The 15,597-nt window shown below is 38.8% G+C and overlaps 1 protein-coding gene across 4 annotated transcripts in view; it reads left to right on the top strand.

Moving 5' to 3' along the window:
- The window catches only part of LOC147114612 (polyamine-transporter SLC45A4-like), a 98,866-nt gene extending 83,645 nt beyond the window's left edge, over positions 1-15,221 (top strand). For 3 of the 4 annotated variants that reach the window (XM_085992430.1, XM_085992431.1, XM_085992429.1), the window contains 5 exons: positions 325-504; positions 3,493-4,586; positions 8,780-8,879; positions 10,211-10,422; positions 11,014-15,221. In XM_085992430.1, coding sequence (XP_085848556.1) covers positions 325-504; positions 3,493-4,586; positions 8,780-8,879; positions 10,211-10,422; positions 11,014-11,370 — 1,943 coding nt within the window. In that variant the 3' untranslated portion in view covers positions 11,371-15,221. The remainder of the gene's footprint in view (positions 1-324; positions 505-3,492; positions 4,587-8,779; positions 8,880-10,210; positions 10,423-11,013) is intronic. The other variant, XM_085992432.1, reaches the window with a different exon arrangement.
- The last annotated feature ends 376 nt before the right edge of the window (positions 15,222-15,597 follow it).

Genomic DNA, 15,597 nt, shown 5'->3' with positions numbered 1-15,597 from the left:
GATGGTGCATGATGTGTTTGAGAGCATTTAAAAAGTTGAACAATATATTGTACAACAATTCTGTACAAGAATGTTTCACCAGTTATTGCATTTTAAGGGAAAAATAAAGATCTGCAACATTGCTAGTAATGTAGTTTAAGTATCTAAATCTTCCCCTCTACTGAAAGGTCTGACTTTTTGGCTTTTCTTCAAGACAACAACATTTTAAGATAAAGGAGCTTGGGATTGAAATGTATCCATTTTGGGAACTGTTGTGTAGTAACTTTTTAGTACAAGTATGTGTTTCTGGCAGTCCTGTTTATTTTTAGAAATTCTGTTTCTTAGGTCTAGCCATTGGAGACATCCCTGACCATCAGCCAATTGGTATAGTCCTGACTGTTCTAGGTGTAGTAATATTGGACTTTTGCGCAGATGCAACAGAGGGACCAATCCGAGCTTACTTGCTGGATGTGGCAGACACGGAAGAGCAAGATATGGCACTCAATATCCATGCATTTTCTGCAGGTATGTGTCTTGTATTGATTGCGAGTTTGACACCAGTCAATACGGTAATGTAATGTGTGAGTTTAACACCAGTTAATACGGTAATGTAATGTGCATTGCATTATGGGAATTACCTGGGAAAGCAGCAGTCAGCCATTTTACCAATAAAGTAAAGATCACAGTTAGAAGCCTGTCTGCCTGACTCCGATTTAATTTGACGTATCTACATGATTGAACGTATTAAAGCATAGATACAACAGTATGTAGTTTATAATCTGTTTACTTTTTTGTGCTGTTTTTAAATTTACCTCCGTAAAATGCGAGGGGGAGAAGACCTTGATAAAATGGGGAACTTTACACGATTGTGATGTGAATCATGTAATTGATCCACACAGGTACAAAAATAGTGTACAATTCAAAGTGCCAACCATCTGTAGGTGAAAGTATTCCCATATCTTTTGTTAAATTGTTCTGTTTTTAAAAGCCATTTGGACAATTTACTTTTTAGCTCAATATGCATGAGAAGCCTGTTTTTTTAAAAAGGAATTTTATATATAATGTACTTCACAAGTTACAAAATCCATTTTAAAAATAGACTTGCAATTCTGTATTGCCTCCGGACATCCCAAAGGGCTTTACAACCAATTAAGTACTTTTAAAGTGTAGTCCCTGTTGTAACGCAAGAAATGCCGGAGCAAATTTGCGCACAGCAAGGTCCCACAAACAGCAGTGTGATGATAACCAGATAATTTTTTTTTTTTTTTTTTTTAAGTGATGTTGGTTGAGAGATATTGTCCAAGACACCAGGGAGAGCTCCCCTCGAAATAGTGCCATGGGATCTTTTACGTTCACCTGAGAGAACAGACAGGGCCTCAGTTTAACGTCTCATCCGAAAGACGGAACCTCTGACAGTGCAGCACTCCATCAGTACTGCACTGGACTGTCGATCTAGATTTTGTGATCAAGCCTCTAGAGTGGGACTTGAATCTACAACCTAAAGATTTTTTTAAAACTTGCATTGAATACGTTGCTGTTTATTGCCCTAATGTATTGCACAAATATTCAGCATGGCTATTCCAACTGGTTTTTGCACTTGATTCTTACTAATTGTTTTATCCATTAATACTCCCACATCCCTCTTCTATATGGGAAATATATTCTCTAGTCAAGAGAAACTAAGCTTTTCTATCTTTGTGGGTGACATAGATGTGTATACTATAGAGCCTTGGAGGCCACACATAAAGTTTAAGACCCATCGTTTCAGCCTGTTCTTGCCCCGCGGAACTTATCTCTTCCTATCTTCACTTTTTTTTCTCCCCTTGTCCAGTCTCTCTCCACCTCCATCCGCGACTCTTCCGGCACCCTCCGCCACTTAACAGTTTCCTGGCCCCAACCGTCTCCTTTTCACTGGACATCCAATCCCTCTACACCTCCATCCCCCACCAGGATGGCCTGAGGGCGCTCTGCTTCTTCCTTGAACAGAGGCCCAACCAGCCCCCATCCACCACCACTCTCCTCCACCTGGCTGAACTTGTTCTCACATTGAACAACTTCTCCTTTGACTCCACTTGCTTCTTCCAAATTAAAGGTGTTGCTATGGGAACCCGCATGGGTCCTAGCTATGCCTCCCTTTTCGATATATATGTGGAACATTTTGTTCCACTCCTACTCGGGTCCCCTCCCTCGCCTCTTTTTCCAGTACATTGGTGACTGTATCGATGCCGTTTCCTGCTCTTGCCCTGAACTAGAAAATTTCATTCACTTTGCCTCCAATTTCCACCCTTCCCTCCTGCCATCTATCCTATCACAGACTTTCCCTTTTGTTCTTTCCTCCCCTCCTCCCTGTCCCTACACTTGCTTAAAATCTGTTACATCTCTAACTTTTTCCAGTTCTGACAAAAGGGTCATTGACCTGAAACGTTGACTGTTTCTCTCTCTACAGATGCTGCCTGACCTGAGTATTTCCAGCATTTTCTGTCTTTATTATAAAGTTTAAGGCCTTGCTCCCATAAACAATCCGTTAAACCATTTATTTTCATATAACTCTGGGTGACCATCTGTTTAGAATTTAAAGCAACAGTGCTAAGAACAGCTATTTCCAAACCTCCAGCCCCACAAAATTCAAACTGGATAAAGTAACAAATAAGAAATACAAACACAAACCAGGCCTTAAACTTTATATGTGGCTTCTGAGACTCTGCAGTATACACATCTATGTCGCCCACAAAAACAGAAAATCTTGGATTCTCTCCGATATAGAAGAGGAATGTGGGAGTATTAGTGGATAAAACAATTAGTAAAATCATGAGTATAATGGCAAGGGGTATCGAACATTTGTTCACCTCCCCTCTGCACCCTGGCCCTCCCAAGCTAGAGTACTGTCTACAATTCACCTTCCTGTAGTTGGGACATCCTAGCTTTTGAAGCAGATGCGAAGAAGGGCAACCAAACTTATGGGAATTAGGCACCGGAGCTACAAGAGGGAACTCTAGGTAGTTGGGGATGTTTACCTTGGAAAGAAGATTCACAGGAGACTTCATCAAAGTTTAAGATTCGAAGGGGCATTGATAGACTGATCCCATATAAATTGTTTGACATAACTGCAATGTTGTTAACCTGGTGGCAAAGACTTGAGCTCAGAAGAGTGAGTTTAAATGTAACTACTTCACACAGGGTAGTGAAGATATGGAACAGACTGCCTGGGTATATGGTAGCCTCAACTAATTCAGGAGACAGCTGGCAGTTTTCTTAATTGAATGAGTTTATGGAATTTTTTTGACCTTTTTGGGGTGAATCACACTGATTTTTTCTGATCCTGTACATTCCTAAAGTTCCTACTCCTTGGCTTTTTTTAGATGGGACTTAAATGATTTTAACTTTTTTGGGAGACGGCCCATAATTTTGACTAGAACTTGCATTTATTAAGGAGGGCCTGAAACCATTCAAAAAGATAGTTTCTAGATGCAGATTAAGAATCTAATTTGGTTTTCACCTCTAATTTCTCCCTAGGTCTGGGTGGAGCTGTTGGCTATATGCTGGGTGGCTTAGATTGGACACAGACCGCTTTGGGTCGGATCTTCAAATCCCAACAACAGGTCCTCTTCTTCTTTGCAGCCATCATCTTTTCTGTGTCTGTTGCTTTACATCTTTTCAGCATTGAAGAGGAGGCGTATAACCCTCAACAAGACCGCGTTGATGAAGAAACTGAGACACGGTCAACTGTTAAACTAAATGACGGCCTCCCACCACTCCCTCGGCTTGACCTGCTCCGCGACGAAGGACCTTACTCTGCTTCAGTCTTCCCTGATGAAACATGCTCCGTGCAAGATGTCAATCTCGATTTCCTGGATGTAAATATTGGACGCAGCCAAAGTGACTCTGTTTTGCACATGCCTGATGCAACAATAGAAATTGAATCGGAGTTGTTTTTTTTGCGGGACATTGAACCTTCCATTTTTCAGGACCAATGTGATAGCCAGTGTCACTCTTTAGCAAGTTTACCCAAAAGTAACAACCATGAGATTATATCCAGGTTCAATCAAGTGTCTGCTTTGCTCAGGGAACATGATTTTGAAGATGTTTTGCAGGATGATCTGAAGACTGATTCCAAAGCGGCAAATGGGCTTGCTGGTGACCTTACTAATGGTAGTATCAACCATAACACCTGCAGGGTTGGAATGAAACCATCGACGACCTGCAACTCCATGCGCAGACGGAGGCACATGTTCTACCGGCAGCCATCTCACACTTTTTCATACTACGGCAAGATGGGTTCCCACCGTTACCGCTTCCGTCGTGCCAATGCCATTGTCCTGATCAAATCCTCACGCAGCATGAATGACCTGTATGATCTACAGAAGAGACAAAGGCAGCGACAGAGACAACGTAACAAGAGTGGTGTGACCAATTCAAGCAGTGACACAGAGAGCGAGGAAGGGGAGACTGAAACTACTGTGAAGCTTCTATGGTTGTCCATGCTGAAAATGCCAAAGGAGCTTTTAAGACTCTGTGTATGCCACCTGGTAACCTGGTTTGCAGTGATTGGAGCTGCAGTGTTTTACACAGACTTCATGGGGCAGGTTATCTATGAAGGAGACCCAAAAGTAAGTTTTTATTTTTAATTTAGCCATTTTCTTTGTTCTTCATACTTTACATTCTTATTATGCAAGATATGGCCATTCTGCCCACTAAGTCTGTTTCTTCTACGAGATGTGGCCGAACATACAGTATTGTGGAATTTAAAACTATTTGGCCTTGCTATACCCAGAGTTCGAATCTAACCATCTAGATTAGACGACCCTGACTTTTTAGGGATGGGCAATAAATGCTGATTCTATAGATTCCATATTTTTTGCAACATGAGCCATACTGTAGTTGATCTTTGCAACTTTAGACTTTGTTTCCTAGATGATTATCTAGATTTCACAACATCAGAAATTTATAGCACTGAAGGAGGCCATTCAGCTCATCATACCTGTGCTGACTTTTGAAAGAGCCAAACACTTGGTCCTATTCCCCTGTAGAATTCTAAAAGGAGTTTATTGACCTAGTATTAACTGTTTATGTTGGTATTCTTTAGCATATCTACTGTTTGGAATGATAAATGTCTTCTAATATGCTGTTTAGTCCTTGATGAAACCCCTTATCTTTATAGCTTGGTGATGGGTGTCTCTTCATCTGATTTTTAAAAATTTGGTTTTAATTAAAACCACATTCAAGTTGCATAATTTCAGATTGAAATTCAAGCTGCTTTTAAACCCAGCCCAGTTATGTAAGCGAGGATAAGTCAAATGAAACTCCACACACACTACATAGGTTTAGAAATGAGTAGATGGGATGTTGCGATTATTGGACGGTTTGTTCTTTCCTTTACAGAGCATCTAAAGTAACAAGGTTATAATTAAAAAGTATAATGTGTATAAAATTCAGTTTGCTGGAAAACGTGGGTTTGCTATCCAAGGAAGACCCAGATTAAAAGAGTTGAGTGCGAATCCTAGCAGTGACATCACAGAATGTCCATTATGCTATTGCTAGCTTTTCAACTGTAGTGATCAACTCTACTCCTGTTTCTCTGCCCTTTTTTTATATTCCTCATCAACTACTTATTCGGTTCCCTTTTTCTCTCGATAGCAAATTTTGTTAAAGGCACCACCAGAGCTGTTGATGGAAATGGCGCAGGTTAAAGAAAGAACATAAGAGATAGGAGCAGGAGTAGGCCATTCGGCCCTTCGAGCCTGCTCTGCCATTCAATGAGATCATGGCTGATCTTCTGCCTCAACTCCATTCACCGGCCCTATCGACATATCCCTTGATGCCCTTACTAGTCAGAAATCTATCGACTTCTGTTTTGAATATACCCAATGACTGAGCCTCCACAGCCCTCTGGGGTAGAGAATTCCAAAGATTCACCACCCTCTGTGTGAAGAAACTTCTTCTCATCTCAGTCCTGAATGACCTACCCTTTATCCTGAGGCTGTGGCCCCTGGTTCTAGATTCCCCAGCCAAGGGAAACATTCTCCGAGCATCCACCCTATTGAGCCCTGTAATAATTTTGTATGCTTCAATGAGATCCCCCCTCATTCTTCTGAATTCAAGAGAATACAGGCCTAGTTTACTCAATCTCTTCTCATACGACAGTCCCGCCATCCCAGGAATCAATCTCGTGAACCTTCGTTGCACTCCCTCTATGGCAAGTATATCCTTCCTTGGGTAAGGAGACCAAAATTGTACACAGTACTCCAGGCGTGGTTTCACCAAGGCCCTATATAATTGGAGTAAGACTTCTTTACTTCTGTACTCAAATCCTCTTGTAATGAAGGCCAGCATACCATTTGCCTTCCTAATGGCTTGCTGCACCTGCACATTCACTTTCAGTGACTCATGTACAAGGACACCCAGGTCCCTTTGAGCATCTGCATTCCCCAATCTTTCACCATTTAGGAAATACTCTACCTTTCTGTTTTTTCTACCAAAGTGGATAACTTCACATTTATCCACATTATATTCCATCTGCCATGTTCTCGCACACTCACTGAGCCTGTTGAGATCTCCTTGAAGCCTCTTCACATCCTCTTCGCAACTGACACTGCCACTTAGCTTTGTATCAGCAGCAAATTTAGAAATGTTACATTTAGTCACCTCATCCAAATCATTGATATAGATTGTGAAACGCTGGGGCCCAAGCACTGATCCTTGCAGTACCCCGCTAGTCACAGCCTGCCATCCTGAAAAAGACTTGTTTATCCCTACTCTTTTTTTTCTATCTGTTAACCAATTCTCAATCCATGCTAGTATATTACCCCCAATTCCATGTGCCCTAATTCTGTTCACCAACCTCTTGTGTGGGACCTTATCAAAGGCCTTCTGAAAATCCAAATACACCACATCTACCGGTTCCCCTTTGTCTACTCCACTAGTTACATCCTCAAATCCTCAAAGAACTCCCAATAGGTTTGTCAAACAGGATTTCCCTTTCATAAATCCATGTTGACTCTGCCCAATCTTACTATTAGTTTCTCAGTGCCCAGTTATTGCATCATTTATAATAGATTCCAGCATTTTCCCAACTACTGATGTGAGGCTAACAGGTCTGTAGTTCCCAGTTTTCTCTCTCCCTCCTTTCTTAAATAGCGGGGTTACATTTGCTATCCTCCAATCTGCAGGAACCGTTCCACAATCTATAGAATTTATCAATTTCTTGGTCCCCCTTTGCTGATTCCTAAAAAATCCCAATCCTCAGGCTGACTGCTTTTTCTGGCAACTTTATAAGCTTCCTCCTGTGACTTAATACTAGCTTTAATTTCTTTTGTTAGCTGCTTAATTTTCAAGTTTGACCTGAAGCTAAAATATTTTTTGTAAATGGGAACAGGAAAATTTTAGTGCTGTATCCAGATGATTAAAAGTTCTTCTGACCACAGTTCAGAATCAGTACAAATTCACAAATTGGATAGTATCATTCCACCCTCATTTGGACCACAAAAGAGGTTTGTTTTTGTAACCAGTGACTAATCTTTCAGCTTCTGTTATCCTAAATTTGCAGCCTAAGGAAAGCCAGAGTGTGAAGCAGTCATGATTTAAGAAAACAGGATGAAATGCAAATGTGTGACTTGACCTTTTACTTTTAACAATATCCAAGCTCTTAAAACATCAACTAAATAAACGATAAAACAATTAATGAACATACTTTGTGCTACGGTCACATTAGATGTACACAATTTTTCATTCTATCACAAAGCATCCTTGATCTGTTTTCTTACAAAAAGCAAAAATGATTTTTCATACTTCAGATTTTCAAGTCGGTGCGTAGAGCATGTTGTATATTTGTTTTCTTTAAGGCGAGGGAACAAACGCAATGCTTTGTACATTCTAACATCTGAAATGATTCACTGGAAGGCACCTGACATGTCAATTTAATTTGTGTTCTCTTTCTCCTCCGCCGCCTCTTTCTTCCCCACCCCATTGCCGCAAAACAAAGAGCTTAGACAATAACTGAACTGAGAGCAGCAGTGATATCTTGGCCATATTTACACATTGCTATGACTTGGCAGCTTGGGGAGGTGTTAATAAGCATTACAGATTGACTTGTGGTCTCACTTTTTTTGTATAAATGACTCACTAACTAACATACAGTGCATTCTCAGAAGATTCGAGGTGAAAATTTGGATAAGAACTGCAAGGGAAATTGGTGTGCAACTTTTTTTTAAAGCAGTGTGTTTGTTGACCAGAATATGTCTAATTGTTTTAGCACCGTACATCCATTTCTCAAACTACCAGCCTGCAGTCAACTAATTTGGGAGGAAACATTGACTCTCTTCTATACACAAGCATCTAATGCTGACCAGAGAGCCTCAACTGAATGGATGTCTATAAGGGCTAAGTTTCAAACAATTGCTCAACTAATAAAAACTGGATAATGTGTATGTGTCCCTATAGCCAAAATAACTTTATTATGGTTGAACAAAATGCATAGAAATAACTTTAGCTCTTTATAATCAGATGAATTTCATCATGAGCTAGGTTTCAGCCATACTCAATCTTGGTCCCGTCATTAGATTAAAAATTAAACATGCCCACAGAGTCCTCTGAAGATTCATTTCCCCTTCCACACCACTCCACTCTTGACAAGTTGATTTGTCTCTGGCCCTGGCATTCATTCTCTTTCCTGCCCATGAAACTGGAGTATATTGAAATTTTAGTAACATATTGTAGTTATTGAGCCACAAATGGCAATTTTAGTTGTTAGTGTTGATGTCGTTGGCTTAATCAAAATTCTTCAAATAATGATTTGTTTCTCCAGGGTCCTTCCAATTCTACTGAGCTCTGGAACTATAACACTGGTGTGCAGATGGGATGCTGGGGACTTGTTATTTATGCTGTTACTGCTGCCATCTGTTCAGGTTAGTATTGAGGCTAACTGTGCCAGAACCAGGCTGAGGGCTACCATAAAATCCAGTCCTTGTATTGAAGCCAAGGTCTTGTTGACGTAATCAATTGCATGATTATGCTCGGTATTCATCCTAATACTCGTGTAATTAGACTGCTGTCAACTTGAGAGAAAAGTGCTTGTGCTGTAGGTGAAAGGCCCCAAGGCAACAATATGCAGGTCATGAATGGAGATTAGTTGGTGTATCCTTTAGTATTGACACAATGATACCCAAATGTTTTCATAACTATACAGTAGACTGTCCCTTTGTCTATGTAATGCTGCTTTTGGGAGCCATACAAAATGTGTGTTTTGTTAGAGGTTGTTTTAATGTGGCAATGAACAAGGAGGTATTGTTGTTTTTAGCACAGCAGGGACCAATTTGGCACAAGAGGAGCCAAGTACTAAAACCTGTGTAAACGCACTCCTCTAATTCATTACCATTAGTGTGTGTTTTTATACTATTTCTGAATTCAGTTAGTCTGATTCTCTTGACTTTACAGCAATAACTCTGCGGAATAATGAGGGGTTTGAAGACCAAATGAAATTTTAGATTGATGGGATGGGGGGTATACAATGCTTCTAAGATAGCCAGGATGTCTCTTGCCTATTATCTAGCTATAATTTATTTGGTTCTTCAAAAGTGTCTCTCTGAGGAGCTGCTGAACTTTCCAATTGAGTAAGATATTTTGAGATTATATTGGACAAAAGTTGTCTTTGTGCTATAGGGTAAAATGTATTAATGCAGATGTTGCTTTTTAAAAATTTACAAATTTACTCCAGTGATTAATACTTCTGAAAAGCTGCCAGTTATGGTAGTAAAACGTTCAGTAGTTTTGCTTCAATGTTGAATCAGTAAGTTGTACAGATATAAACAGCGAAGGGACAAAATGTGACACTTGGTGTTGGAATGTGGATGTGCCCCTGCATTTTTGGATAGTTTGCCCACCACTTGTGATATACATATTCAGTTTGCTACTCTGCACACTTCAGATTGCTGCATATATATCTGCAACGTCGGTAGATTTACCATGTGTGCAATTTCCCCTTCCCTATCACCCTGTTGAGTTTGGCTGTTGTGTACAAGTCGGGAGAGAGCACTTTACGCGAGCTCGAGTATTGTCAGAACATTGGACTAGAAACCAAATTATTAACTGGTGGGAAAATAGTGATTTAATTATTTTCAGAGATTGGTGGCTGTTGGTTAAAATACATTCACTCTGCTTAATTTCACAACAGTAATAAATAGTATCTCATTAAATCACTGATTTTGTAAAGTTCAATTATTTTTCTTTTTCCTGGCAGCCATTTTACAAAAGTACCTGGACAACTATGATTTGAGCATTAAAGTTATCTACATATTGGGAACACTGGGGTTTTCGATTGGTACTGCAGTGATGGCTATTTTTCCCAATGTTTACGTGTCGATGATAATGATCAGTACAATGGGAATCGTGTCCATGAGTATCTCTTACTGTCCCTATGCTCTTCTTGGACAATACCATGAAATGAAAACGGTAAGCAGCATGTTTGAGGGTTCTGTTTGCTGCCACAGTTTGAAAATTGCAGTGCTTGGCAGCAGAACATCATCCTAAAATGATGTAGACTAAAGGTGGGATCCAAACTGCAGTATAATGAATTATCTGTAATTAATTACTTTTGAGAAAAGCTGGTCCCCTATTCTAGGTGTGCCATTATGCATTCCAGGTGTTGTGCTGTAATGGAGCACACTTCTCCCATCTGGGTGCACCGAATGGCATAGATTGGAATTGGAACTTTTAAACCTGTGACTTAAATGAGCCACGAAGGGCAGACCAAGCTTTGTGTTGAAGTGTGTGGCACATTTTAAAATGTACAGTATCCCACAAATCTAAATTTGTGTGCTTTCAAATAAAAAGACTGGTTACTGTTTTGCTTTGTAAAGCCTTTAGAGAAAGGCACCCTTATTTTTTGTAAAGCATACAATTAGTGGGTTTGAGAGCCTTTGTAACATGCTTCACATTGTTCCTAATTTTTAATTTTATAATTGGTGAGCATTGTAGGTTTATAAAAAGGATGAATCTTCATTATCAAGACTAGTCAAACTTTTTTTTGATTTTGTTTTGCAGTACAGAAATCACAGTCCTGGAAACTCCAAGAGGGGCTTTGGGATAGACTGCGCGATCCTATCCTGTCAAGTTTATATTTCCCAAATCCTGGTAGCATCAGCACTGGGCAGTATGGTGGAAGCAGTTGGTTCAGTTCGAGTCATCCCTATTGTGGCATCTGTTGGTTCATTTCTTGGCTTTTTGTCTGCCTTATTTCTTGTGATATATCCTGGGAATCAGGAGGACCAAGTGGAGGAAGAGAATAAAGGGATTCTTATGGCATCTTCAGAAAGTGGGAAAAATACAGAGAAGCCCGTTGTACTGAAGCTGACTCGTAAAGGCACCATCTCTGAAGTGGAGATCGAATCGGCTGTTTGAATTGACACATCAGCAAAACATTCCAGAAATTGCATGATCAGAAATGCACAACAAATTTCCTGTCCTCCATTCTCTTCTGCAGTCTTAACCCACTTTGCAAAAAAAAAAAGCAAAAACTAACCACATTAGGTTCTGGTAAAAGCCTGCCCCAGCAGTCTGGTATTGTATACTGTGAACCAAGACAGTTTCATGAGTAACATTTTTTAATAAGTTTTAAAAATGAACATTTTTCAGAACAAATTTAACATTTTGCTGCTTTTATGTACCAACAGCTACAGTGAGGCATCAAGTGAATAGGCAGATTTTTGGTACAGTCAAAAAAAAATTGTCTTGATCCACTGCGCAAACACATTTTGTAGCTCGTAAAAATAAAATAAAAAATTCTATTTTGCAGTAATAATCGCTTTCCTAAAAAGTCACTTTTAAAAGTCTCAATTTATACCATTGCTGGCACTCCTGATTGAAACTTTAAAAGTTCTGACCTAGCTTAACATAAATAGAATGTTAAAATGGTAATTTGGAACAGGAAATGTGCCATTGATTTCTTAGTGTGGAAATGTTTGATCAGTATAATCTGAACAACTGATTATTTTCCCGGGCAACTTCAAAAAAAAAAAAAAAAAAAACTTCAAACTCCATTATGCAATTGTTTTTCCTTTTACATTTGCTGTCTTCATCCAGGTAGGTTTCCAGGTAGGCCATGAACATCTTTGGTCACCCTTTAAAATTCAAGAAGAAATGAGCTGCCAAATTTTCTCTCGTGTAGGATGCATATCGTTAGCTGACTTATAACTGGCTTTACCTGTTAACTATTGTGGTAAACCGTACACCACAAATACCCACTTTATATAATATCTGTGGGTAAGAGAGTTTAGTATAATAAGCCCTGATTTAAATGACAGAGAACTGTCTTGTGCTATTCTTATACAGTATACAACTAGAATGTTGGCCTCTTGAGATGTGAGCCTAGCCCATGAAGAACACTATCTGTTTTAGATAGCAACTGTCCAGGTTTTCGGTTGTTCGAGATTTTGAAAGCAGTCATTTACATTTTAATACTAACTTTGCTGTACGTTCATTTTTTTCATATCTTCATCTGGGGTTGACTTTTAAATGAAAGAACAAACATCTGACATGAATGCTACAAATTAATAGCCTTGATTAAATCAGCAAAGACTATAAATGAAGAACTTGCCCTGAAAATGCAAATGGCTTACAAATTCTTAGAAGATCTGCTACCTTCGTGCTGAACTTCCTATACTCTGCTTTGCTAGGTTGCTGGCTGTGTTATATATGTTCTAATTATATACTTTTGCTCTTTCGTCCAAGACTGTTTTCGTAGCTGCTTTATGATCAGGAGATACATTTCTACAGGATGGGAGTAGCTCTGCTAGTTTCCCCTCCACAGGGAAGATCTTCCATCTTTCAGCCTGTCCAAACTGCTTCACCTCTCCCAATGTGGGTTTCAGAGCTTGAATGTTGTTTGAGACGGCAACTCTGACTTTGAGGCATTAATAATTGGCAGTCCCAGCATTATAGCACTAGAAGTAATAGGTTAGCAAATTGTCTACTATGGAGGGAATTGTTCAAATGCCTGAAATGCCACCTATAGGAAAAGAGTGCAGCAGCCCAATCGGGGTTGCCTTTTATCACTGGGTGAAAGTTCAAGAAACATCATAAAATGCCAGTCTTTCGAAAATTGAGCTGGGGGCCAAAGAAGCCAGAAACTAAATGTGGCCTGGTTTTTAGAGAGAGAATTCTGAGGTGGGTTGAAGTTTGCCTGTTGCTATCGGGAAAGGACCGCAAAAATGTGGCATACAATAGTGACACTTCTGTTGCACAGAAGCTCTTCTCAATGCTGGAGCGAAAGAGAACTACTCGTCACAGCCTTGATATTTCCAGAATTAGCCTGGGCCTTACTCAGCTTGGTTTTAAATTGAGAAATGCAATTCAGAATGATTTTCACACTGACGAGGAAGAAGAAAAAACTGAGACTAACCACTGAGTTTTTTTGTTGCGTGCAGACGAATCAAACAAATGTTGCAATAATTTATCTACCTACCTTTGTTGTAAAATAGACTTCCAAATGCATGCAGAAACTGTGCTGTGTCATCACCAGGAAAAAATAATGGCATTGTATGTAACATCTATTCTGAACTCATCAGTAAACCCATTATTAGTACTTGAAGTGTGGGTGCAGTGCAGGGACATGTGTGTTTGGAACAAAAACACCATCTTGCCAAAGCAAATAGACATCAACAAATGGCAAAGGAAGGGACTTTGCAGGAATTCTATAGTTCGACATGTTGGTCCTGTACCATCAAAATGTTGACGACTAAAGCAAAACTCTATGAATGTAGTATGCTTGTTTTTTGAATGCTAAGGCAATCCAACAGAAAAATTGCACACAATTCTACATCAAAAGACTTTTAAACACTTTTTTTCAAGGTCCTATTTATTTTGCAATTATATTGTGAATTAATTTTTTTTGTAATTTAAAATACTACTGAACTTAGCAGACCTGTTCTAACAAAATGTCAACTTATGTTGGGTGAAGTTTATATTTGAACTGTTCTGATAAGGTAATTATCCTCAAGAATTTTTTTAAGTTTCAAATTTCCTTTTTATATTTGTATGGGGAAAAAATTAAAATTTAATGGGTCTTTGATTTTTCTGAGCTTGTCCAGAGTTTTAAATCTATTGCTAATCCATGCCCAGCAAAAGTGGAACTACTTGCTGTTCAAACATGCTATAATAGACTTTGAGGATAAAGATAATGGGAAAGTGCAGTATTTTATGAATACTCAATGCAATTTATAGTAAGGTCTGTTCTATGTCGATTGGGGGAAAAGCTGTTCAAATATAAGTTTAAATTTATTTATATTAACAATGACCAGGGACTAAGATCTTAATTTGTTTCAATGGTATGACTTGTTCACTTTATTTAATGCAAAGAATTGTGCTTGTTCACACCACCTGTTAAGATGTGCCCAGTTGACAATGATCAATGTATAACTTATTTTGTGTGAACAGGTCCCAAATACAATTGTAGTGTTTTCTCTCTGTTCTGCACATTCAGATCAACAGCTAAAGCAATTGTACTTTTAGCATGTCTGTTTGTTTTTAAAATCCTCATAATTGTGAAGAGGAGCCTGGCTGCGTGCCAGTTTTTTTTTGTTAAAATGCAGCAAAGATCTTGCATTTGACCCATCCATCAACAAAACTTAACTGAAATATGCCAAAATGACAATGATTGCTCCAAATTTGCACAGCATGTACGTGGTGTTTCTTTTCTGTATATTTAAGGATTACCAAAATTGTCTATATTAAGAGATCCATGGTTTTAGGAGGCTAGTGTCACCTTGTAACTATTGAACTGCACTTCGACGGAATGGAGGAGGAAAAACATCAAATGCCTCCCATTTATACCAATTGCTATATAAAGGCATCTCATTTTAAATATGGTTCCGTAGTGAACTGGCCAAAAGACAACTGCTTTTTTAATCAACTTATTAAGTTGGGGCACTAGTAGCTCTTGCTGAGTGGAAATATTAAATGTGTTAAACACATATGCTTTAGTTTTTAAAAAGGGATGAAAGCAAAGAATGTTTAAGATAGAATGATATGAGTGACTTAATGGCATAGACTTTATTTCTATATTTTCAAGCTTTTTTTGTTGGAGGGATTTAAAATGAGTCATTGCATGAAACAGTGACTGTTTAACTATGTTCAGCACTTTCCATTTTAACTGTATTCAGTTGATTTTAAGAAAATTAGAAAAGATTCTATTCTTCCATATACAGTGTGTTTCAATATATTCTCTTTCATGAAGAATAAAAATTTCAGTGACACTTTTTGTCTGTGTGTACTTACTTCCACTGCAGACTACCTTCCGTTGGGTAGTTCATTGTATGCCTGACCAATGCAGATTGTCTTTAAAATCGAGAATAGCCGACTGCAAATTATTTTTTGATAAATTTGCTGTAGCTGCATCATAAGCGTCAACAACATTGCACAATGACATGGAAATGCACTGGCAGTTGTCATGAATACAAAACTCAAATTACCCCATAAACCTTACCATCTATATAGTATAAACTGGAATGATTTGCAGGCTGTCAAGGTTTAGATCATAGTTATTTACTGGTTCCATTTGGCTTGTGTTATCTGAGCACCTTAACTGAAATTGGATTTCTTGTAATTTTATTTCCCTTACATTGCTTTATT

This window comes from Somniosus microcephalus, chromosome 7 (assembly GCF_052327205.1).
Source record: "Somniosus microcephalus isolate GS21.2 chromosome 7, FLI_Smic_1.0, whole genome shotgun sequence".
Classification (NCBI taxonomy): domain Eukaryota; kingdom Metazoa; phylum Chordata; class Chondrichthyes; order Squaliformes; family Somniosidae; genus Somniosus; species Somniosus microcephalus.
Note: the sequence above shows the minus strand (reverse complement) of the source record. Positions and strands in the feature narration are given on the sequence as shown.